This window comes from Megalobrama amblycephala, unplaced genomic scaffold, assembly GCF_018812025.1.
Source record: "Megalobrama amblycephala isolate DHTTF-2021 unplaced genomic scaffold, ASM1881202v1 scaffold436, whole genome shotgun sequence".
Taxonomy (NCBI): Eukaryota; Metazoa; Chordata; class Actinopteri; order Cypriniformes; family Xenocyprididae; genus Megalobrama; species Megalobrama amblycephala.
In genome coordinates this window covers 102,526-128,654 of record NW_025953378.1, presented here as the reverse complement: position 1 = coordinate 128,654, position 26,129 = coordinate 102,526, and the positions used below count along the sequence as shown (strand labels likewise).

At 35.3% G+C, this 26,129-nt stretch overlaps 2 protein-coding genes and 1 long non-coding RNA gene across 3 annotated transcripts in view; 2 read left to right on the top strand and 1 right to left on the bottom strand.

The window, feature by feature from the left end:
• The first annotated feature begins 4,036 nt into the window (after positions 1 to 4,036).
• On the top strand, positions 4,037 to 6,548 carry LOC125261587 (complement C1q-like protein 4). The gene is made up of 3 exons (XM_048180144.1): positions 4,037 to 4,076; positions 4,172 to 4,303; positions 6,136 to 6,548. The coding sequence occupies exons 2-3, from the start codon at positions 4,201 to 4,203 to the stop codon at positions 6,420 to 6,422; spliced, it is 390 nt and encodes a 129-aa protein (XP_048036101.1). The 5' UTR covers positions 4,037 to 4,076; positions 4,172 to 4,200; the 3' UTR covers positions 6,423 to 6,548.
• Positions 6,549 to 13,822: 7,274 nt separating this feature from the next.
• LOC125261590 (complement C1q-like protein 4) overlaps positions 13,823 to 26,129 on the top strand; it is a 67,045-nt gene continuing 54,738 nt past the window's right edge. Inside the window, exons 1-2 of the mRNA XM_048180145.1 lie at positions 13,823 to 13,923; positions 14,897 to 15,018. Coding sequence (XP_048036102.1) covers positions 13,823 to 13,923; positions 14,897 to 15,018 — 223 coding nt within the window. The remainder of the gene's footprint in view (positions 13,924 to 14,896; positions 15,019 to 26,129) is intronic.
• Positions 20,725 to 22,229, bottom strand: LOC125261589. The gene is made up of 3 exons (XR_007183372.1): positions 22,173 to 22,229; positions 21,093 to 21,168; positions 20,725 to 20,950 (listed from the first exon to the last, which is right to left on the bottom strand). It is a non-coding gene; the product is annotated as an uncharacterized LOC125261589 (long non-coding RNA).

Genomic DNA, 26,129 nt, shown 5'->3' with positions numbered 1-26,129 from the left:
CAACAATGTGCATAATAAAAGATGATGTACAAATAAATTGAAATTAAATTGTAATATAATTTGTTTTGGATTAAAGTATCAGTAAAAAGTGTAAATGTAAAATTGATTGAACTCTCTGACAGAACCTACAAGTGAGTAATAATTAACAAAGGTAAAAACTCAGCTCACATTATGATCCTGTAAAACAAGCCAATGTCAACATTATCATGAGTGCATGAGTTTTTATACGTGTCATTAAATTTATTTAAGTTGACAAGTTTTGTGCATTTATTCAGTTTTACATCCGTTGATACAGGATGTTGTTGCACATGGAGGAAAAATAATATTTAAAGTACAGATGAAATCAAAATCGACCCTATTTACTTTGTTAGTGCATATTACTAGTCTTGTAGTGAACAATTAATCCGTGTAAGTTAAAACACAGAATCTTAAATCGTGGTTAAATCGCGGTAATCTTTAATCAAAATCTGAAGTGTTACTTCCGGTCTGGAATGGCGTTCCTTCTCTGATAACGTCAGTGTGACGGCTAGGGTTGAAAACACGTAAACCACTCCTCTGCAACCGTTCGTCTGCTATGGGCGAGATATGGAGAGGAGGAGCACTGAAGTAAAACTCTGCCCTCTATTCAATATTCTGTTTCACTTGGAAATGCGTCACAACACTGGTGAAAAGTCGTTTGCACTTCCGGTTCACGCGGACTTTAAAGGGACATTTTGTGGATTTAACACAAGTTGAACTCTATCAGCAACATTTGTTTCATGATATAAATCACCACAGAAAAAAATGTCAACTCGTTCGTTAATTTGAAATAAAATAAACTTCCCAAGCTAAAAAAACTCTAAGAGGCCTCAACAGAGTGAAGGCCTACCAAGGCCACTTAAAGGCTTGGAACCAACAACTTCAAAAGAAGGGGTCTCTTTAAGGGAGAATGGCCAGAGTATCAAGTGGACTCTTGCCAGTCACTTACCTGGGGACAAAAGGTCAACCCCAAAGACCACCAGGGAGGCTGAACCGGCTTATAGAAGGGCTAGTCAGGCCAACAACCTGCCTGAAAGAACAGAATCTCTACCATCTTCCACAGAGAGGAAAAAAACCTGTGAGAAGAACTGCAAAAAGGCAGTACCAACTCACAGGACCAGAGATGGGCATCACTGGGTGTAGAGCTCAGCAAACTGCCAAAAATGAGAATTGCCAAAAAACTGAAAGAGGGGAGCAGTCTACTCAACCTAGGAACTACGGAGTAAAATCGAAGCACTCTGGATTCTGGATACTCTAGCTAAGCCAGGGGAGGAACAGAGACTGGAATATAGTAAGAGACAGAAAGTACTCCTAGCATATAAACCAAACTCAAACAGAGAGCCGTGTGCTCAGCATATCGCCCATCAACCCTTCAATGAAGGGAGCACAACATAACGCTACCAGAAGTAAAGGGCAGCTAGACGATAAAATAGCTTGCCATACTATAAATCCGTTCTAAAGAAAAACACCTGCTAAAAACTTCAACAAACTCTAAAAGAGAGGAAGCAAGGATGTGAAAAACAGCCTTCCATAGAGCTCCAGGGCCCTAGTCCCAAAGAAAGATACAAAAATAAAAAAAAGTACAAAATAAAAGCCAGCCTAGAGCAGCGAGCCACGGTCACTGCAAAATAAGAAGAACTCTCATAGTGGGGCAGTGACCTGCTAAGCTCCCCCAAGACTAAAAAGAGTAGAGGCCGAATGTAAAAATGGCCTGCCTTACTCCAGTAGTCTAAAAATAGCTGTGCTCAAAATCAAGCACTAAGCTGGACCCTCAGAAGGAGTTCCAGAATGTGAACAAACTCATCATCGGGCCCATGCTTCAGGCCTGATGTCAGAGTGTGCGCAGGGTAAGAAGGAAGGGTACAGGGGGAAAGAAGAAAAAGGAGGAGAGGGAGATAAAACCCTCAAGAGAGTGGGAACATTCAGCGGCGCTCAGCATGCCGGCTTTGTATCACCTCTCTCAGTTCCTGCTTTTTCTTTCTAGCATCGGACCTCTGGCCCTGACTATAATCCTCAGACCATGACGGACCAAATCCCCCTGGCTGCAGATTTGGACTGGCGCGGTATACAGGATTTAAATGCTGCTGAGCATGCCCTCGCCTCCCTAAACTTCCCAACACCACCTTGTCGGAGGTCCTGAAAAGTTCAAGCGCCGAGACTGGCGTATGTAGGAGAAAACCCTTCTCTTTCTCCTTGATGTCAGCCAGGTTCACCCACAAGTGTCTCTCCGTTGCTACCATCACTGCCATTGATCGACCAATTGCAGCAGCAGTTTGTTTTAATTTATTTAAGTTTTGTGCATTTGTTCAGTCTTACATCTGTTGATACAGGATGTTGTTGCTTGTGAAGGAAAAATAACATTTAAAGGGACATTTTGTGGATTCAATACAAGTTGAACTCTATCGGCAACATTTGTGGCATGATATAAATCACCACAGAAAAAAAATGTCAACTCGTTCATTAATTTTAAATAATAATAATAAAAAAAATAGGCACTTACAATGAAAATAAATGGGCCAAGCAGTAAACATTTAAACACACACTGTTTCAATAGTTTAGCCACAAGACTTAAACATTATATATGTAAACATCACTTACTTGTGTGTAAATTTATATCCAATGTTTCCACTTTTTTGTCATAACATTAAGCTGTTAAACCTGGTAACTGTTGTAAGATATTCACATGGATACCAGAGAGTGGAGTGACCATATATATAAAAGGTCCGAAATATATCAGAGGTCAGGATAATCACTGGCATGTGGCAATAGCTAATGTATTTAATTTAAATGAAGTCACTCAAACTTGCACATGGATGTACATTTTGAGGTAATAATTCCTCACAGTAACACGGCCTTTTATTTAGTTTTTGTTGGTTAAATAAATATTAATAAAGTGTGAGATTTTAACCTATGCAAATGTGCGGAGGAGAAAGTCAATTCACACAACCGGAGGTTTCTGTGATTTTTCCTTTGCATGCTACAAGGTTGCTGACCACTGATCTATCTATCTATAATTTTTTTTTTTTAAATCAAGTTACTTTCTGTTGTGATCAATATAGTGTCACAAATGTTATGACTAGAGCTAAACATCTACTGAGCCTGGAACATTCCTTTAATTATGATTAACAATTAACTTGAATTACTTTTATTATCTGGAGCAATATAAGTCATGTGTAAATGACAGTAAATCAGGACACTATAAAAGGAGCATGAGAGGCTGTGGGGATGACAGAGCAAGAGCTGGAAACAAACATCAGTGAAGAATGAAGGCTTTAGTATGTATATAAAATCTAGGGCATTCTTGTACGGGAAAAGTTGTAAATCAGGTTAATAATTACATTTTTTTATTGTTTTTTTTAATTTCATGGCATTAAATTTAAGATCTTGAAGTTTTGTGTTGAATAATAGTAGTGAGTTGTACACATATAGTCTGTTATCTTCAAAGATTGAAATAGATTTTGTCCTCATATTAATATTTTGTATTTATTAATCCATGCATTTATTCAGCTCTACTTCTGTTGATGCATGTGGGGAAAAATAACTTTTAAAGGAATTTTGTGGATTCAACACAAGTTAAACTCTATCAGTGCTCCTTTGGTGCTCCGAACCACTGATTCGAAACAGAAGATTCGTAAAGTTCAGAAGCAGTGTTTTGAAATCGACCATCACTAGATATTGGTGAAAAGTCGTTTTGTTGTTGTTGTTTTTTTTTAAATAAATTTTCTTGCTGGCAATAGAGGTGTATGCATTTAGTCACTCAAACTTACATATGGACATACATTTTCTAATCATTCCTTATAGTCACACAGCCTATTTTATTAAGTTAGGTCCAATGCTATTAAAGTGTGAGTTTTTAACCTGCACTCCTACGCAGATCCGACAATCCATTCACACAACCAGAGGTCCGTTCTTCTGTGATTATCCCTCCATGTCCCATAATGATGCAGACCACTAATTTATAAATATATATATATATATCATTTAACAGAATCTTTATTCCTTCACAGAAATTTCAAATCTTACTCTGAGTCAAGTGGAGTTGAGAAAGGAAAATAGAGGTGAAAGTGTGCTTGAATGATGTTAAATTCAGTGTATTCATTCTCAGTGTAATACAGTAATATATCACAATATTGCTTATGTTCTTCAATAACAGACAGAGAAATAGCTTTTTCAGCTTCACTGATGCAATCTGGCGATGGATTTATTGGTCCTTTTACCACTGAAATCACACTAACCTACAGGAACGTCTTCACAAACATAGGGAACGCCTACAACCCAATTACAGGTAATTATCAATGAAATGGAGTCATTAAACTCAGTTTATAGTAATGAAAACCTTCTGCTCCATTCAGACCTCTCTGCAGTTGTGTAATGTGTATAAGAGAATTAAATGATCTGCCATCTTTCAAAACTATTACACAGTTTGTTTGGTAATTAAGTAATAATATAGGTAACGTTTTACATTAAGGTTCCCTTTGTAAAGGTTTATAAAGGTGTTTGTTAATGAGCAATAAGTCATTTACAAATGCATTATAAATCATTAATAATGCAGTTATAACTGCATGAATAAAAAGGGCAACTTTAATGCAATACCTGCAAAATAGTGAGCCGTTTTTAACTCATGTTATAAATGCTTAATAAATGTATTTATTAACACTTGTTTTGAGTTTATTTCATGATGCAGCAAAAATTGACTATAATAATTAGACTGAAGGGTGTTGTGTTTGTGGTTTTCTTATTAATATCTCATGACTGCCTCATTTTCCTACTATGTTGCGTACCAGAAGTTTCTGTCTTACCCATGATACTCTCCAGAAAGGTCATGATGCCTATCCACAGCAGTGAATAAAAACTGATTACTTGTTTTTTTTAAAGATGAAATTCCAACTTTATTTTGAAAATAAAACATAAGATAATAACCATAACTTGATGAGATATTAATAATGAAAAATGTAATTCTAGTATTAGTTAACTGTGAACCTTAATGTAGGGTGGACACTTGTGAACCATTTATTAATGAGTTATAAATTATAAAATATATTAAAGTTATTAATGTTTATAACTCATGAATAAATGGTTCACATGTGTTCACTTTACATTAAGATTCATTTTCGGGCAATGAATCGGCCCTCCAATTTGATCAAAGGAAGATTTTACATTTTGTTAAGATGGCTCTGATAGCAGTAAAGAAATGTATATCTATACACTGGAAATCAGAAGAACCGCCCAGTCATGCTGTATGGCTTAGAGAACTTTTCTCCTATGTGCATGTGGAAAAAAGTATGTATAATTTGAAAAAAATAATCATCGATGCTCGAAAAGATTTAGGGCAAATTTATTGAATATTTGACTAATTTGGATGTTTCATTGATTGAAAATGCTGATGTGATAATGCAACCCTGCTTTACTTTAACTTTTTTTAATGTATTTATATATTTATTTTATTATTATTATAATTTTTATCTTACACATCAGCTCAAGGGCCTTGTAATATTGTCCATGCAAGTGTTCTGTCTCTTGAGGGGTGGGACAGGGGTGAGAGGGTGTTTAGAAAAAATCGTTTACTGAACTGATTCTGTAAATTGTTCATGTAAAAAATAATAAATATATTGATAAAAAAAAAAAAGTTTCAATTTCATCTTGATAAACAAGCTGTGGATAATCATCATGACCTTTTTGGAGAGTATCATGGGTAAGACAGAAACTTCTGGTAAGCAACATAGTAAGAAGAGTGGCAGTCATGAGATATTAATAAGATATTAATAAGAAAAGCACAAACACAACACCCTTCACTCTGATTATGATAGTCCATTTTTGCTGCATCATGAAATAAACCAGGAATCTGGTTTTGAGTTAAATAAGTGTTAATAAATACATTTATTAAGCATTTATAACGGGAGTTAAAAACGGCTCACTATTTTGCAGGTATTGCATTAAAGTCGCCCTTTTTCATTCATGCAGTTATAACTGTATAATTAATGATTTATAATGCATTTGTAAATGACTTATTACTCACTAACAAACACCTTTATAAACCTTTACAAAGGGAACCTTAATGTAAAGTGTTACCATAATACAGAAAATGGCTGAATCTGTTTCTTTTGTTATGTGATTTAGGTGTTTTCACAGCCCCACTGAAAGGAGCGTACATGTTCAGATTTTCTTTATATGGTGATGGCGGAACTGCAGCAACTGTATCCATTATTAAGAATGGAGAGATTGTGGTTTCATCAAATGATAATCAGGTTCAGGCTCAGGATCGGTTAAACTCCTCAAATGGAGTTGTGTTGATCCTGGAGGTTGGAGATGTTGTCTGTGTGAGACTTTGGTCTGGCAGGAGGATATTTGATAATGAGAGTAATCGCAACACTTTCAGTGGTTATCTACTGTTTCCCTTGAGATAACAGGAGCTTTGCAGAATCTGATTCCAATAATTCTGAACCTTCAGTGTATGATTTAAGATGAAAATCATGAAGAATCATTAACATATGAACCTGTATTAATGAGGACTAATGTGTGTTTGAAATTTTCAGTAGATTACTGTATAAAGTCAGTATAATACATTATACTCATAAGTTCTGATCTGTCTGTACATGTAAGTTTGTATAAAGAGTTTCAGCACTGAGACAGACAGGACCCATGAATATCACATGTGACTCAAAAGTGTTTTGTTAAAGTAGTAAATCTAGAATGTTAAATAATACCTTTTTAAGTGTATCTTGTTACTGATCCTTGATCTGTATCTCTTCATCCAACAGAAATAAATAAAGATAATAATAATGAGGATAAAGAGACATTGTGGCATTTTCTTTTCCTCATACCATCATGAATATTTCTCCAACAATGCTTGATTTGAAGTACTCATGATTTCATATTTATTTAGGACATTTGTTTGTTTGTTTGTGTGTCCAGAAATGTGCGAAAAATGTATGTTTTATTTATAATTAGGATACCACATTTACCAGATTTTGTATTATGTTAGATGCAATACAATTGTATGTTAAGATTTTAAATATATAAACTAATATAGCTTCAAAACATAAAAGCAAGTAGCCTAGTAAAAAATATTGGTTCTGAATGTTTTCTCTTTAAGAGCAGTGATTTTTCACTGTTGTTTATTATACTGAAAACATCATAAGCCAAGTTTCCATCCAGTTTGATGTTTTGTTATAGACAAAGCAAATAAGTAAAATTTTTTTTTTTTGCACAATTTGCTGTTTCTAGGCTGTTTCTATCCAGTTGGACTTTTACTGATAAAATGGTGTGCGTGATGACGTCATCCCAAAAAAAATGCATACGTTTTGCTATATCGCTAAAAAAAAATCTGCCCTTGAACCGTTTTTATAGACTACATATTTTTGGTTATTTCACCAATTCTTCTCGTTTGCATCCAGAATATTTTTTCAAAATGTACAGAGTAATGAGACAATTGAGATTCATCAGTACTGCTTATTTTCACATATAATGTTATTAAATAGGAAATATAAGAAGACGACGGTGAAGTAGAGCAGCTCGTCTGACAGGTCTTTACTGCCTTTATTTGACGAAGCGCAGGTTTGGACACAGAGCAGCTCAGTTGTCATCATGTATGCAAAAATAAATAAAAAAAAGTATGGGTCAATAAAAAGATGGGTACAGTGAAATATTCAGTCTTTGCTTATTGCAACAATCTTTTATGCCTTGAACATGCAGTCAAGCCAGTCACAGTTTGAGGCGGCTGGGAATGCATTCAAAGCAAAAAAAATGATTAATTCTGGTTTCAGAGTTCAATAATATCAAACCGATCAAAAACATCAAATTACTGTTGTTTTTTTTCAAAGACAGATGGAACATTTTATTTGAATTCCCTGCTAGACAAATTTGTGAAGCAGCATGATTTTTCTACCTCCACCAGGTCTATTTGTGAGTCCCAGAAGGACAGTGGGATGGTTTCTGTTGTGTCTGCCAGGCAGCAGGTCTTCAGCTCACAATCAAAAAATCAAGCGTTAACGTCGAGCCCAGGTAAGCCTATGTGCTGGGGCTCAGCCCTGACCCAATTTAACCCCTGGTTGTGAACTAGTTGTGCTCAAACATATAAGGCTGTATCATTGCAAGATCCATCTCCTCGCAGCAATCGGTAAACAATTCCGCGCATGTTCTGACTAGGGGGCGTTAATAATTAATGCATAGGCACCGACGTTAGCCAATCATAACAGTGGGTGGTTACACTGAATTCTTAATGGGGAACCCCCGACAAAATTGACTGTTTGAGTCAGAGGGAGAGAAACAGGGTGGAAAAAAGGTCATAAATCACTATATTTTTTAAGTATTTCATCCAAAAAACTATATTAATATTATAATTGCACCTAAGGGAACATAATAAAACAAACAAACAAAAAAAACACGTCATGACCCCTTTAAATATGTTTTTTTTTTTTTTTACACAAATGCATCGCTTCACTTCAGAAGGACTTTATTATTAATTAAATAATAAATAATAATTTATTTATTAACCCCCTGGAGCAGTGTGGAGCACATGTTTATGATGAATGGATGTGGTTGGATGCACTTTCTTCAGCTCATACTCATTGATCCCCATCACTGCCATTATAAAGCTCGGATGCGTCAGGATATTTATTAATATTTATAAAATTATGTTCATGAAAAAGATGAAAGTCATATACACCTAGGATGGCTTGAGGCTGAGTAAAGCTGGGGCTAATTTTCATTTCAAAGTGAGCTAATTCTTTAAGTATACTTAATAAAATGAACTTGAAGGCCCGGTTTCACAGACAGGGTTTAGCCTAAACTAGGATTAGGCCTTAGTTCAGTTAGGGCATTTAAGTAGCTTTTATAAACGTTCACTAGAAAAAAAACATTACTTGTGTACATCTTGAGACAAAACAATGGCGCTGACATATTTTAAGATCTGTCAGTACAAGTTGCTTTCAGTTAAAACAGCTCAAACATGCACTAGCTTAAGCCTTGTCTGAGAAACCGGGGGATGTATACTTATTTTTCATAAATAATGGTTTCTCAGTGGAAGAAGACCGATCAGTTACTGGTGTACTTTGAATCATCCAAGAAGGGATACCTGGTGTAGGGGAATTTTACAGCTAAAGACCAGATATGATGAATGAAGACCCGGAGTCAGAGTTTAAAAAAATAATAAACTGAAGAAAATTTTACTGAGGAATAGTTTGCAGTTTCATTAGTCGGCATGCACGATTCACAATTCACAACTTCTTCAAGGTTGAAGTTGGCCCAGGCTTTAACTAGAACAGGAAAGATTCCTAAAACATAACAATAAACATCAGTGAGAGGTACAGACAATATTCATCATTATTCTCTAGTGTTTGAAAAGAAAAATAGATGTTTTAACATACATTGAAGAAGACATTCAAATAATTTTAATATTGAGAAAGATAAATGTTGATTAATAACTTGATAATAAATCACTCAAAATATATATATTGAAGCAGCAGTGGATTCCAGAATCCACCCCCTTCACTGGCCTCTAAACAAACAATCAGAAAGTGGACTGTAGAGGCAATTTCTACATCTTATGAGTTGAGCGTCTGTCTTCACCTCTATTGGTAAGGGCTCAATTCACAAGATATATGGCAACTTCTAAAGCCTTATTTTCAGGGGTCTCCCTTCAGAAAGTATTTGATGCTCAGGATGGGATGGGCCTCTCCAAACACCTGGATCTTCTTTCTACACCTGGCGCTCAAGTGCTCTCGTCCTGAGTTGTGCCTGTACAGTTTCACTCAAGGACAGAAATTAGTCAGTATAACGCAGTGGGCATCTCCTTCCACACAGTGTCATCATTTGATGCAGCACAAGTTCTCTCGAAAGGGAACATCTCAGGTTATGACCGTAACCTTTGTTCACTGAGAAGGGAACAAGATGCTGAGTCCCTTTGGCATACTTCATGAATGCCTGTGAGGGCCTTGCTTCTAATATGTACCAGCTTCCCTATGTGGTTTGTGTAGTTCGCACATGGTGATGCGGCACCAATCAGAATTGGACTAGTTGCATACATGCTTCAGATGCAGTCACGCAGAGGCATTCCCCATAGTGTCCTCATTCGACACATCTCATTCCCTCCTGAGAGAACAAAGGTTACAGTCGTGACCCAAAACATATTTGCAGTCTAAAGTCTATTGGACAGTTTAAACAATTGTTATTAAAACTAAGAGAACATTAATTCAGTTGATTCAGTACATCGCTAGAAACCGAGAGCACAACAATGATGATTTTTATAACGGTTTTAATGCTCAATGTGTGGGCTATATCGGCAGATGAGGTACTTTCACCAAACATAAACATCCTTGAAGAACTGGGGAAAATAAAGAGCATGGAAACAATAATGGAATCTCTGGAGACTGAAATAGATTAAATAAGAACAGAAAACAAAGGTAATGTGACGGACACTACATACATGACAGGGTAGTCCCAGAATAAAATGAAATGCAATAATTTGCATATTTATAACACCATATTGCTCATACTGTGATGTCAGCTGTCTAATCTACTAGTTTGACAAAGATTAAGAAAGTGAATCTATATTTCTTCAGCTCTTCAAGAACGCTTTAGAATATAGACACAAGTTTGTTTTAAAGAAGATACTCAGCAGATTATTGCTCAAGTGAAAGCTCTTCAAAACATGAAAGTATGAAAAAAGAAAATTAAGGAAGATTACTTTTTAAAAAAAAAAATTGCTTTGGTGCAATTTTCACCAGCAATTGGTAAATTTTCAAAACTCTTAGTACTAATATCACAACAGATCATCAAAAGTGTACTTTTTTTTGTCAAACATTTAAGCATGTTTTCAATTGTGTTAGTACAATACACAAAATCGAAGTATCCTTTTCACAACACCAAATAAGTGTTGCATCTATATAAATGTTTCATTCACAGTAACTGCCTTTCATTATGCTATTACTATCAAACTTTTGATTTGCATCTCTTGCATCTCTATTTGTCTATTATTTAATCCAACTGGACTTAATGGTTAATCAATGAATCATTTGGAACACCTATAGATTTCTATAGATATTGATTCTATAGGCATAGTTTCTATAGAACTTGTTGGCATTTTCTGATATGGATAACCAAATGTAATGAATTCTTTTACATTATAAGCAATTTATCTTAGAGATGATGGCCACAGTTGTCAAAGTGAGTGAGTGGGGTCATGGTAAACCAGGGTTCCCACTCTTTCATGAACACCAGATTCAAGGACTTTCAAGGACTTTTTAAAGCATCGTTTATTTTATATCAAGCACCTGTCAAATTCACATCACATATGGAGCGCCATGAAAGACCTCTTACAGTACTTAACATTTTAATCCTCCTATTGCATTTGCATCCATTTTAACACGGAAGAGGTGCAGAATCATTTGTATACTAATTTTGGAAATAAAATAAAACCGTTTGCAGCTTTCTTATCCCTAATGTTAACAGTTATTCCATAATAGTTTTGGTTTTCATTTTTTATGAATCATTACTTGAGTAAAAAACATTATAATATAGAGAGAATATTATAAAAATACATTTTGCAATTGAGTGAAACAAAAAAGTATTATATGGATCGTAATTTTGGCTTAAAGTCAGAATATATGCAATATATTATAGATATAAGCTTGCAATTCTGAGAAAAGAAATCAGAATTGAGAGATATAAATGAGCACTTCTGAGAAAAAAAAAATCAGAATTGCAATTTATATATCACAATTCTGACTTTAGAAGTGACTTTGTGGCTTTATAATCACACAATTTTGACTTTTTAAAGGGTTGGTTCACCCCAAAATGAAAATTCTGTCATTTATTCACCTTCAAGTTGTTCCAAACCTGTTTGAATTTCATTGTTCTGCTGAACACAAATAAAGATATTTGGAAGAATGTCAATAACCAAACAGATCTTGGCCCCTATTGACTACCATAGTAGGAAAAATAATTACTATGGTAGTCATTCAATGGGGGGCGATATCTGTTTGGTTCCAAAACAATATTCCAAAACAAATTTACTAGGACTAAGAGGAGCATGTTATAATTTTTGAAAATTTATTTCAAATTTAATTCAAGTCAAATTTAAGACAAATATTTGTTTTCAAGTACTTTCCAGGCCTTGAATTCATGTGTCTGAAATCCAAGTACTTTCAAGGCACGTGGGAACCCTGGTAAACCCTGGTAAACCATTTTCCTCATGGGGACCAAATAATAAATAAAAAAACAATAGTCATGATAAACCCTGCATTGTGAACCAAATGTCCCCACTTGGTCTAAAATTACTGGTATTACCATCCTTGTGGGGACATTTGGTTCACAATGCAGGGTTTACCATGACTATTGTTTTTTTTTTTTTTTTTTTTTTTGGAAAATGCAGAAAGTTTTCTGTGATGGGTAGGTTTAGAGTTAGGGGATATAATATATAGTTATGAGAGTTATAATATATAGTTATTATATTCAGTGTGTTAGAGCCCTGCACGGGCCACAAATCTTGGCCCTAGCCCGGCCCTGGCCCGAGACGCTCAGGCCCTAGCCCGGCCCGTGTCCGTCAGCTTGTCAGAATTTTCGGCCCGAGCCCGACTGGAGCCCGTTTTTTTTTTTTTTTTTTAAATCCTCTCCATAACGCAGCCTTTGTTGCAGCCATTAAAATGTTCAGTTTTGTTTGTAATTGCAAAGTAGTTGTAATCCTTTTCGTTTCTTTATTAAGTTAATTTAGAAAAATGTTTGGAGCACTTCTTTGTTTATTAAATTGAAGTTTGTTTCTTAAAGTGACGACTGCAGCGACCGACAGAGTTGAGCACGTTTGATCGATTTAGACTCAAATCAACACTTGTTCAATAAAAGCCATAGATATAAAACACTAATATAAACATATCACAATGTTAGTTTAAACGTTTATTAGCACTACCACAGTAAAAAGCTACTTTTTTCAAGCTGAGGCGGGCTGCTCTGCTGCTCATAACAGCGTGCGGAAAAGAAAAAAACAACAACAACAAAACTGGCTTAAAAGCAAACTTACAGGTTGTCTTACCTCACACCACAGATGTGCATCAAAATCAAAGCTTCACCACTGAACATGGTCATTTTATTTTCAAATGAAAAGCGAGACAACATGCTACAGCCAGAAGAACACTCTCATAGAGAAAGAGAATCGTGAGAGAAAAAGCACGGCATCCGCATTGGAAAGTTTTAATTAGGCATGCTCATAATTGACTAGTTAACTGTTAACCAAGAAGTTGGACCAATTAATACTATCGGTTAGACGGTTTAAAAAGAAAACAAACTATAAACATATAGCTAGCTATAGACAACATATCCTATAAACGGTAGCATATTCAGAACAGAACCATAACGAAAAATAAAAGAACATGTCGCCTACCTCTCCAATTCGACACCAAATCCAAATGTTTCCATATTCGTGAAGTATTTGAATGCTAAACTATTATTTATTATGTAAATTATAGGCTTTGTACTTCGCTCGCGTTCCAACAATACATCCTTCACATGTGCTTTTTAAGTGAGTATAGCGCTGAATGCCACAGATTGTACAGACTAGCCTATACATTGAGCAGTGTAACTTTGATTGACTGTATTTTATTTTGATAATAAACAGGCTGTGATGTCAATTTAAAAATGTGAGAACTGATAGGCTATGTTGTGTATGTGCGCAAGGCGCCGGCGCGATTTCTCCATTCATGCGCTGCGGGTGCGTGACGTGTGAATACTCATATTCTGTTGTTTTATATGCCGTATTTGAACATACTAAAGCCTTGAAAATAACATTTTTGTATTTTTAATGGGTCACACCGAAATGAACATCCCTAATTTTAATCCAATTCTCACTCTTTCAGCTGTTGCGCTGAAGGTGCACTCACGCTACACTAAACATGAGGACGCGCGCACGCAGCTATGGTCTCATCATGTTTCCGACAGCACAGCACTATATCTATGCATGTGTTTGTTTTACCATCATCAGCTTCTCATGGTTTATTTTAATTAATGGATGTCCAAAGTATTAAAAGGAGGAGAAGCCTAAAACAGGCCCGAGGCCCGGCCCGCCTCTGAGCTATGACGTGAAAATCGGCCCGAAGCCCGGCCCGTGGGCCGTAAATAAGTCGGGGCCCGTCGGGCTCGGGCTGAAATGCAGGGCTCTACAGTGTGTTACCTTTTGATAACACACTGAATATATATTATTACAAACATTATGGATTTTATGTCAATTATGTAATTTAGGTAATGTAAGTGTATTTTCTGTATCCTGTTTAACTGTAATTATTTCAGCATCAAGGGTGATTTGAAACATGTATCTTTCATTGTTTGCTATTGAATGAACTGAATGTTAAAAGTACTAAACTGAAAGAAGAACATACTGTTGTGTTTCTGTGATTAAACCAAATGTTCTCTTTACATATTACAACGATCTTGTGTTTTGAAACAGTGATTATGTAGGATAAAAATATGTACAACTAGAATAAAAGCATGAGATCAAGTTTTGAAAGAATGACTAGCTGTGTTACAAGTGTGATCAGTTTGGATTTGTGTACTAAGAGTTTTGAAAACGCACACCTTAGATGTGAAAATAGTACCAAAGCGAATAAAAAAACCTGTAAATTTACTGTAAATCAAATGTACTGTACTAAATATTTTATATAAAATATATATTTTACAAAATTATTTTTAATCTAAAATTACTATCAAATCAAAGCCATATATCTGACCAATGTGTGTTTGAAATTTTAAGTTGATATCACAAAAATGTAAGTTCTCATGACATTTTGTTTAGGCGCTGTAACAAAAATAGCCACTGGGTGTCACAGACATATTGACTTTTTTTTTATGCATTCTCTAATAATTCTGGCCAATCATTGCTTAAATCACTTCTAAGTTCAGTACTAACAGAACTGACCACCACCGTTACAGAGCAGAAAGAAAACATCAGAGCTTTAGAGACGCAACTGAGGGAACAACGGACGTTTATCCTGGATGAGATGAAGAAGAAAAATGAAGGTACTTCACCAAAACATTCACTCTTTTATCAATGATCCTCAAAGTAAAGCACCAATGCAATACATTGTATAGTGTAAATGTTAGTGTAAAGTTGAGTGTATACTGTGTAAATTGTGTTATCTATTACAATAATCAGTGTAAATGTCATTTAACAGAATCTTTATTCCTTCACAGAAATTTCAAATCTTACTCTGAGTCAAGTGGAGTTGAGAAAGGAAAATAGAGGTGAAAGTGTGCTTGAATGATGTTAAATTCAGTGTATTCATTCTCAGTGTAATACAGTAATATATCACAATATTGCTTATGTTTTTCAATAACAGACAGAGAAATAGCTTTTTCAGCTACACTGACACAATCGAACAAGGAACCTTTAACCACTGACATTACAATAATCTACAGGAACGTCTTCACAAACATAGGGAACGCCTACAACCCAATTACAGGTAATTATCAATGAAATGGAGTCATAAACTCAGTTTATAGTAATGAAAACCTTCTGCTCCATTCAGGCCTCTCTGCATTTGTGTAATGTGTATAAGAGAATTAAATGATCTGCCGTCTTTCAAAACTATTACACAGTGTGTTTGGTAATTGAGCAATCATACAGGAAACAGCTGATTCTGTATCTCTTGTTATTTGATTTAGGTGTTTTCACAGCCCCACTGAAAGGAGCGTACATGTTCAGAATCACTGTATATGATTATGGTCCAACTCCATCAGGTGCATCCATTTATAAGAATGTACAGAAGGTGGTTTCAGCATATGCTAAACAGAAACAGGGTCTGTTAAACTCCTCAAATGGAGTTGTGTTGATCCTGGAGGTTGGAGATGTTGTCTATGTGAAACTTTCATCTGGCAATAGGATATTTGATAACGAGCACAATCACAACACTTTCAGTGGTTTTCTACTGTTTCCCTTAAAATAACAGGAGATTTGAAGAATATGATTCCAATAATTCTGAACCTTCAGTGTATGATTTAAGATGTTATGAAGAATGATTGACATATGAACCTTTCTTAATGAGGACTAATGTGTTTGAAATTTTTAATAGATTACTGTTATGTGTCTGAACGTCACTGTTGAGTACATTGAATATATTGTGTACCATATATTGTGTGGAGCAAGTTGTGTGTGTGTGTGCAGTGCTCTCTCTCTCTCTCTCTGTCGCTCCGTGCTCATTTCTCTGTGAGAGCAGGTGCAGCTGTATTCGTGGGCAGAGCTTAAGTTCATCTGCTGTGGATATAAGCTTTGAGGGAAGTCGGCTCAATGAGTTCTCTCTCCTGCTTCCTCGGCATTGTTGCACGTGTGTCAGTGTGCTTCTAGCAAACTGTGTGTGTCATTGCCGGATTAGCCTTTAAAACCTCCTCGTGTGGAGTACAAGTTGTTAGTGGTACAGGCTGGTAAATGTTCAGTTGCCCTTTTAAGGTGGACCGTTTGTAAGAAGTGGGAGGCCCTTTTTGTTTAATTACCTTTTTCTCCTGATTACTGTTTAGAAGGGAGGCAAGACTTGTGTGTTTTGTTTCGCTGAGACAGTCAGGACCCATGAATATCACATGTGACTCAAAAGTGATTTGTTAAAGTAATAAATCTAGAATGGTAAATAATACCTTTTTAAGTGTATCTTGTTACTGATTCTTGATCTGTATCTCTTCGTCCTACATTAATAAATAAGAGAATAAAGAGATATTCTTTTCCTCATATCTTCAGGAATATTTCCCCAACAATGATTGCTTTTGAAGCACTCCTGATATCATATTTATCAGTCCCACCTGGATTTTTTTTTTGTGTGCGATTTTCTTTTTTTCTTTCTTTTTTTGTGATGACTGAAATGCCTGATTTTTTTGGTGGCAATTTCCAGAACGGTGGGCCTAATTTACTTAAAATGGACAATATGACCAAAATCCTGACTAAGCAAACCACAGCAAAAACAAATAGTTGCCCATAAGTAAAAAGTTCTAAATAAATATAAGTGAAAAGTAAATAAAGTAAGTGTTATATAGCCCACTGAATCATTCTCAGATTTTATGCTGACAACAATGGAAGCACTTGGGAGAGAACTGTCAGTAAAACTTATTTCTTAGCACAAAAGAGGACAGTGGTACAAGAGGATTACCAAATCATTCTTTTAAGTGTGAAAATATAGCAAAAGTAACAGAGAATTTCAAAATCAATAGACCTGTGACAAGGCCACTGAAACAATCAGGCCTTCATTTTTAAGCTTTCATTTAGTGATGAGGGATTTTTTGCCAGACAAAGAGCAGGAGAAATACCAAGTGAGTGTTTCAGAGCCAGCAAAAGCTATGAAAAGAGTGACAGAGTAAGATGCAGCCTGCAGAAGTGACATGCATGGTTGTGAACTACCAACTGTAGTCAAAGCACAATAAGGTCAGCTAGCCTTTTCCGAGGCCCATATTTACTAAAATATAGACCTCTGGGAATCTATATATCTGTAACCTGCAGGTTTTCTTTTTTTGCTGGCTAAATGTTTTGTGCCCAAGATTTAATTAGATTGTTATAAAATATATGAATACATTTCTCTCTGGTTTTGTTTGGCAGCTGTAGTACCTTTTATGGTTATTAGAAGAGCAGAAATTTAAATCACAAAATTAAACATTAAAATAAATATGCACAGAGTAAATTTTAATTGGTAAGATGAATCTAAACTCAGTAAATGGCATACAGTATATTGATTTACCCCATTACAATAGTCCATTTACAGTTACTATCATAAAAATACATTTACTTGTAGGTTTAAAATTGTACATAAGGCATATTTAATGTCCAACATCAAATATTTTAGCAAAATGTATAATTTAGTCAGAATTATTGCGCTTCTATTGTGTCCCGTCTGGTTAGCGCGCATGCGTGTAGCAGTGCTTGTTAACTGTGAAGTTTAGCAAGTTTTGGAAATATTTGCATGACTTTCTAACATTTACAGATGGAGAATAAACTTGTGAAAAGTAAGTTATGCACTGAGGAAAACACCATATCTCAAACGCATAAAATAGCACAAAATATATGCTGTTTCCTGTGGTGGATCGATTTGATCCATGATCAGCCTCTAGGACTGATAAAGAAAAGGGTGCACGTGCGATTATCTTGACTAGGTAAACCTGGATCAAATTAGCAGGACTGCGCAAACTTCAATGACCTTTTATGAAACCATTTTACTCCCAACTCATTTGTTAGGTTCATTCAAGTCAGGTTTTGGAGTTTAATCCTCGCTTTTCTTAGTGTCTTTTATGAAACAGCCCTCTGGCTTGGATTTATGTTTTGTTTTATTATGTTTGTGTGGATGTAGGCCGGGACTGCCGACATTAATTTTGTTTTGTTGTCTGTTTATTTTATGATCATTAAAGTCTGTTGAACGTTCACTACCTTGGCCCACACAAACATTATCACTCGCGCCATTCCCTCACGGTTCTCACCACGCCCTGCTTCCCAGGTGAAAAATAATTCTATTAAAAATATACTTTAATAAAGTGTACTAAGTATATTTTCTACATTTTGTACTATTTTCGTCAAATCCAAGTATAGTTAAGTGTATTCAATTATGTATTAACTTCAACTTAACATCTATTTAACTACACTTCTAGTGTAAATAGTATACTAAAATGGAACAACTTTTTTTAAACTTCAAGTGCACTAAAATACACTAATGAAAATCAAGATTCATGAGCAATTAAGCACACTTACAGTACAATTGCATTGTATTGACATTCTAATGGAAATACACTTAAAAAGGCATTGCAGTGCAAATTATAGTTGTGTTAAAGTACATTTTGTGCATACTGCTATCATACTTATAATTACTATAAACAGTTAATTTAGTATGCCTCTGTAACATTTCAAGTGATCTACAAATGCACTTCCTAACTATATTTAGTGTTTTTGAAGTATCCCACTATGACAATAATAATGTTTTTGAAGTGAAGTTCAATTACAACCTAAACATCATAGACACGTACTTTCAGTGCAATGTTATTATAGTGTAAGGTAGAAACAAATTGAAAGTACATTTCATTTGTAATTTTATCCCCATTTTGTTATACTTAAGCATGAATGTTGTTATTACACTACAAGTGTATTACATTCCAATTCAGTTCAAGTACATTAAATCAACAGATTACAAATTGCATTTCAGAAAAGGATCTTTATTATTAACACAAAAGTAACACACAAAAGCAGATATTGGCAAAAGAAGGAACCTTGAACAGTCGACTTTCTCTGAAATGCCAGGAACAGAACAATGGCAAACAACTTACTACACATGCATATCTACAGGTGCTGGTCATATAATTAGAAAATCGTGAAAAAGTTCATTTTTTCATTGTAAATTATTTTAAAAAATGAAACTTTAATTTATACTAGATTCCCTACATGTAAAGTAAAACATTTCAAAAGTTTTTTTTTTTTTTTTTTAAATTTGTTGATTAGAGCATACAGCTCATGAAAGTCCAAAATCCAGTATCTCAAAATATTAGAATATTTACTTTTGAGTTTCATTAAATGACCATCCCTACAGTATAAATTCCGGGTATCTCTTGTTCTTTGAAACCACACTAATGGGGAAGACTACTGACTTGGCAATGGTCCAGGAGACAATCATTGACACCCTCCACAAAGAGAGTAAGTCACAGAAGGCCATTACTGAATGTGGTGGCTGTTTACAGAGTGATGTATCAAAGCATATTAAATGCAAAGTTGACTAGAAGGAAGAAATTGGGTAGGCAAAGGTGCACAAGCAACAGGGATGACCACAAGCTTGAGAATACTGTCAAGTAAAGCCGATTCAGTCACTTGGGAGAGCTTCACAATGAGTCAAATGAAGCCGGAGTCAGCGCATCAAGAGTCACCACACTCAGACATCTTCAGGAAAAGGACTACCAAGCCACTTCTGAAACAGAAACAACGTCAGAAGCATCTTACCTGGGCTAAGGAGAAAAAGAACTGGACAGTGAACAGTGGTCGAAAGTCCTCTTTTCAGATAAAAGTAAATTTTGCATTTCATGTTGAAATCATGGTCCCAGAGTCTGAAGGAAGACTGGAGAGGCACAGAATCCAAGCTGCTTGAAGTCTAGTGGGAATTTTCTGAAGTTAGTAATGATTTGGGGGGCCGTGACGTCTGCTGGTGTTGGTCCATTGTGTTTTATCAAGTGCAAAGTCAATGCAGGCATCTTCCAGGAGATTTTGGAGCACTTTATGCTTCCATCTGCTGACAAGCTTTATGGAGATGCTGATTTCCTTTTCCAGCAGGACTTTAGCACCTGCCCACAGTGCAAAAACTACTTCCAAGTGGTTTGCTGACCATGATATTACTGTGTTTTATTGGCCAGCCAACATGGCTGACCTGAATCTATGGGATATTTTCAAGAGAAAGATGAGAAACAGTCGATCCAACAATATACAGATGATCTGAAGGCTCAATAGTGCCTCAGCAGTGCCACAGGCTGATCACTTCCATGCCACACTTCACTGATGCTGTAATTTGTGCTAGGAGCAAGTCATTTGCTGTAATATGTGCTGCCGACCAAGTATTGAGTGTACAAATGAACATACTTTAAAGAACTTGAACTTTTCTGTTTTGAAAATCCATTTTTTGATTGATCTTAGAAAATATTCTAATATTTTGAGATACTGGATTTTGGACTTTCATGAGCTGTACGCTCTAATCAACAAATTTAAAAAAAAACAACTTTTGAAATGTTTTACTTTACATGTAGGGAATCTAGAATATATGAAAGTTTCATTTTTAAAAATAATTTACAATAAAAAAAATGAACTTTTTCACGATATTCTAATTATATGACCAGCACCTGTAGCTCTGACTTGAGTTACTAGAGGCCTTTTAGCTCTCATTGTTGCACTTCCTCCGTAGAAGGGCCCGGATCTCTGCCACCTCGGTGTTGGGGAATCGCTCCCTCACTGCATCTGTGAAAACAGGAAAGAGACATGGGGATGAATTAAAACAGGATAGACAATGTATAACATTGAAATACAATCATTGATTATAATGGATTTGTCAATCAATCATGACAATGGATTTGGATTCATAACTATGACATTACTGTACCTAAAATTGCGTTGTTTTTTTCTGGCTCAAGCTGCTCCTTCAGCTCGCCTTTTTTTCCTTTCCCTGTGAGGGTTGCCTATAAACGCAATATGTCACTTGTGGTCACAGTATTGGTACCTGCGCCAATTTGCCAGAGGTCCTGTAGTTATATCCGTACCAGGGCTGGGATGAACAAAGTTTCACGTGGAGCATTCTGAGATTTTTTTTTTTTTTTGCTGAATTACCGCGGAGTGTAAGTTATGCTAAAAAATAAACTGCCGGGATAATCACACAGCGCTTGCCGTAGGCTACACGTCCAATAATGACATGTCGCGATTCGCGAACTAATGACTCATTTGAACTGATTCACTTAAATGAATGGTTAAAACAACTGATCTGTCCAACACTGATTTTTTGTTGGAAAAGCACTCTCTGTGTTAGCTTAAAGCCCTCAAGTTTACATTGGTTACTGTATTCTTTCAATTGCTCTAAACAAGTATTTTGGGTGACCTTTTTTTTTTATTGAATGCTAGACATCAATTTGTTGTTATTTTCATCTGAAAGAAGAATTACAAGATGCACTTTTTTTTTTTAGTAAGCTAGGCCTATGTGTTTAAGGCTTCAAGGTTTTATCGAACGCTACCTCTGACTAAGAATGCATTACTTTGCACTTGTATAGTCTTTTATTTTGGACTTTTTATAAATTGGTATTAGTCAATTAATGGGGAGATTATCGATAATCGAATCAAAACGAAATAGAATCGGACTGAAAAAAAAACCAAAACCAAAAAAAGAGTCCTTAGATTAATCGATGCACCGAAAAATAATCGCTAAATTAATCGTAAAAAAATATAAAAAATGATCGTTTATCCCAGCCCTAATCCGTACCAACCCACTGTCACTTTTACCATATTGCTTAATCAGTGAAATTGAAACAAGAAGTATTATCAATGACGGCAAAAATGGCAGAGTTAAGTGGATTTTCAAATTTGTAATCTGGGAAGTCAGGTCTGTATTCCAAGACATTACGTGAACATGCATGTTCTTCAAATTAAAGGGTTAGTTCACCCAAATAGCAAAATTATGTCATTAATAACTTACCCTCATGTTGTTCCAAACCCGTAAGACCTCCGTTTATCTTTGGAACAAAGTTTAAGATATTTTAGATTTAGTCCAAGAGCTCTCTGTGTGTCCAGAAAGGTAAGAAAAACATCATCAAAGTAGTCCATGTGACATCAGAGGGTCAGTTAGAATTTTTTGAAGCATCGAAAATACATTTTGGTCCAAAAATAGCAAAAACTACTACTTTATTCAGCATTGTCTTCTTTTCCGTGTCTGTTGTGAGAGAGAGTTCAAAACAAAGCAGTTTGTGATATCCGGTTCGCGAACGAATCATTCGATGTAACCGGATCTTTTTGAACCAGTTCACCAAATCGAACTGAATCGTTTTAAACGGTTCGCATCTCCAATACGCATTAATCCACAAATGACTTAAGCTGTTAACTTTTTTAATGTGGCTGACACTCCCTCTGAGTTCAAACAAACCAATATCCCCGAGTAATTCATGTACTCAAACAGTACACTGACTGAACTGCTGTGAAGCGAGAACTGAAGATGAACACCGAGCCGAGCCAGATAACGAACAACAGACTGACTCTAAGATTACACTACAGATGAAGTGAAATCAGTGTACACTTTAATAAATTATACTTTGTATTACAAATAAGCGTACTTACTAAAAGTACACTAAATTACCACTATACATTTTTGTATTTTAACATATTTTATGAGAGTACTCTGATATGCCACTAAAAATACACTTATTTTAGAGTGTACTGTATAAAGTGTACAGAAGTCACACTTCTAATGAAGTGAGAACATAGTACACTTTAAAAAAAAAAAGTATACTAACAATTAATTTCCAAAAAATATATACTTCCCATAAGTACACTGAATTGCCACTCTAAGTATGTCAAATTTAATACACTTAAAAAAATAAACTTCAATACAATTTAAAATACATTAACAACAAAGTACACTTTCAAAATGTACATTTAAAAAATAATTTGATTACTGATAAATTAGTATACTTACTGTTTGGACTATTAAGTTGAACTTAATTACATCTTTTTTGAAGTATACTTTTAAAAAGTACAAATCAAATACTCTTTAAATAAAGTACAACAAGTAGAAGTATACTTGTTTTATAATTCATGTACTTCATTCATATTTCAAATACACTAAATTACACTACTTTTTTACCTGGGTTGTCACAGTGAGTTTTTTGGTTGTAGTTATTTAGACATAAATCTATGACTCTTTTATAAACACAGCACATATTTTACAATTTGTTTAGACACTTTCGCAGATGTGAGCTCCAGGCCAAATTTCATTAAAGCTGGGTGCACACTGTCCAAGCAAACATGCCAGCGTGGGCCCACACAGGTCCCCAGTGGGTTAGCCCATGCAGGGCCCATAGCAGTTTTGCCCATTTGGGCCACCATGAGGGTTTACTCTGGGCAACCCACTGTGGGTTTGCCCACAGAAAAGGCTCAAGGCTCAGAGTTAATCAAATTATTTTTTAACGATTCAGTAAAATGTCATAAATGTCATTACATTCAACAGCTCACACCATACTTACCTAAAACTGCACACAGTCAACAAGATAGCAAGCCAAGTATGTAATTGCAAGTATGTAATATTAAAAAGAACTGTTTGTAATGATTTCTTTTTTTTTCTTTTTTTTTTTTTCTTTTTTTTTTATTTGAATTATTGTTCATTAGTTACATTTGCAAAACAACTTAAAATGTATAATGTGCACATCCTCATGATTACTTAACATTTTCTTTAGGAAAACTGCATCCTATGTTTTGACTTTACTTAAAGCCTTCAACAATGCATTTATAGAGGTTAGTAACTATTATTACTCACAATAAGTATTTATCAAAACACAACATGGGTATTAATAATATATTCACTTATTTGACAGAAATAAATCTGAATTACTAAATTGTCATTGTTATATAATAACATTATAGCGATGCAGGTTGCATCTTTATAAATACATTCATGGAATCGACTGATTAATTAATACTTATAAATCAGTGTAATGGATTATGAGCAATGCAGTATATGTCTTAATGAGTTACCATGTAATAATTTATAGAATATTTAGTCTACTCATAAATAAGTATAAATGGAGCTAAAATTCATTATAAGCATAGACTTCATAGAAAGTGTTACCGTATTTATTAAATAAAATTAACTAATTTGTCACAGTAAAACAATGTAAATGGTTGATCAATGATGGATTTGTTCACTACTATTATTGGTATTCATCAGTTATGTATGTGTATATATTATATAGTAGTCAACATTTGAAGTGGATCAAAACCTTTCATCAAAGTTGTCCTAAAACCTTGCTAATATATTTAAGTTCAAGTTTGTAGGGAAGGAAGAGGACAGGGTCGGCTTTGACTACTGACTGAGCTTTTATTTCATATAAAAAGTCTCCAACAAAAAGTCTATATATATATAGTATATATATAGTAGTCTTTTTATTTCAAACTCGAGTTATTGAAAGAAAAAGACAAAAAAAGCTATATATATATATATATATATATATATATATATATATAATATATATACTGCGGGAACTGTTCAGTTCCTGTGAAAAACTGTTCCAGTGGGTGGAGTATTGGCCCTATGTGAATATTCATGATATTTCCCCTGTTGTGGGCGTTGCCTTGAGACGAATGGAACTGAAAATATTAGTGCTCAAATCGAACTTGTTTAAAGGATTATTTTGAAACGGTATTGAAGATTCAATGTTAAGCATTATCAAAGACTATAGAATAACACCCCAGCCAGCAATGACACGTGGGGCCCAAATGGGTCTGACATGAATTGCCCAATTAAGACCCATGCAGTACCCTTACAGGTCCCACTTTTAGTACGTCTGGGCTTCCACGGCTTGCCCCAATGTGGATCCCGGGTGCAAGCCCATAATGGGGCCCACATTTGCCGCCCATGAAGCCCTCATCTGGGCCCCACATGTCATTGCTGGCTGGGTAGTTACCATCTGGAGGTGTTTGGGCTCCCAGGTGAGACCCCATGACGTCAAGTCGAACGTGGCATTGAACGAAATGACGTTACTCAGCACATTAAATCACAACGGCACAATCACGCAGCGGAGGCACAGAAAGGCACTTATTATAAGGTGACTTATTCATGTTTCTTTTTATTTTATTAATAATTATAAATTATGTATTTATTTATGTGTATTTAGCCTGCCTCTGCCATCAAGCAGATGCTTTTTTGCTACATATATTTAGCCAATGTATTGAATATAATGGATCGCTTACAATATTGTTATTTATTTTTGTTTCTAAGAAATGCCTTCTACTGTATGGAGAGTGATGTACAGTAATTGTTAGTTATGTATGTGTGTGCCTACCCATGAGAAGGAGCAGAAGTGTGTGTGTTTATGTGTGTGTGTGTGTGTGTGTGTGTGTGTGTGTGTGAGTGTGAGAGTGTGATTTTTTTGCAATTAAAACTACTGATTTTGTGGTGGCAAATGTCCAGAAATTTGCGAAAAATTTGCTGTTTATAATTAGGATACCACATTTACCATATTATGTATTATGTTAGATGCAATACAATTGTATGTTAAGATTTTAAATATATAAACTAATATAGCTTCAAAACATAAAAGCAAGTAGCCTAGTGAATAACATAGTTTCTGAATGTTTTCTCTTCAAGAGCAGTGATTTTTCTCTTTCTCCTTACTGTTGTTTGATTATTATTCTGATAACATCAGAAAGAGTATAGGGAGGCTACTGTGTCAAAATGATTGATGATGACCTTTTGACCTCTGTCCCATGGGGGACCACCCATGATGTTACCCCTCCCCTTGCGTTGACCGTTCTATCACCCTTGACCTTTGACACTGGAGATATCCTCAGGCAATATAACTGACAGGGTATATTTGAATAACGATGTTGTCCTGTGGAGTTTGGTTGTCTTCTGGGTGCATAAATTGTAGATGGGTCGTTTATA

Excerpts from the sequence above, each read along its gene's own strand:
- LOC125261587 (XM_048180144.1), top strand. The coding sequence starts at position 4,201 with ATGCAATCTGGCGATGGATTTATTGGTCCTTTTACCACTGAAATCACA. Across the intron at positions 4,304-6,135 it reads CGCCTACAACCCAATTACAG|GTGTTTTCACAGCCCCACTG; the intron begins GTAATTATCAAT and ends TATGTGATTTAG.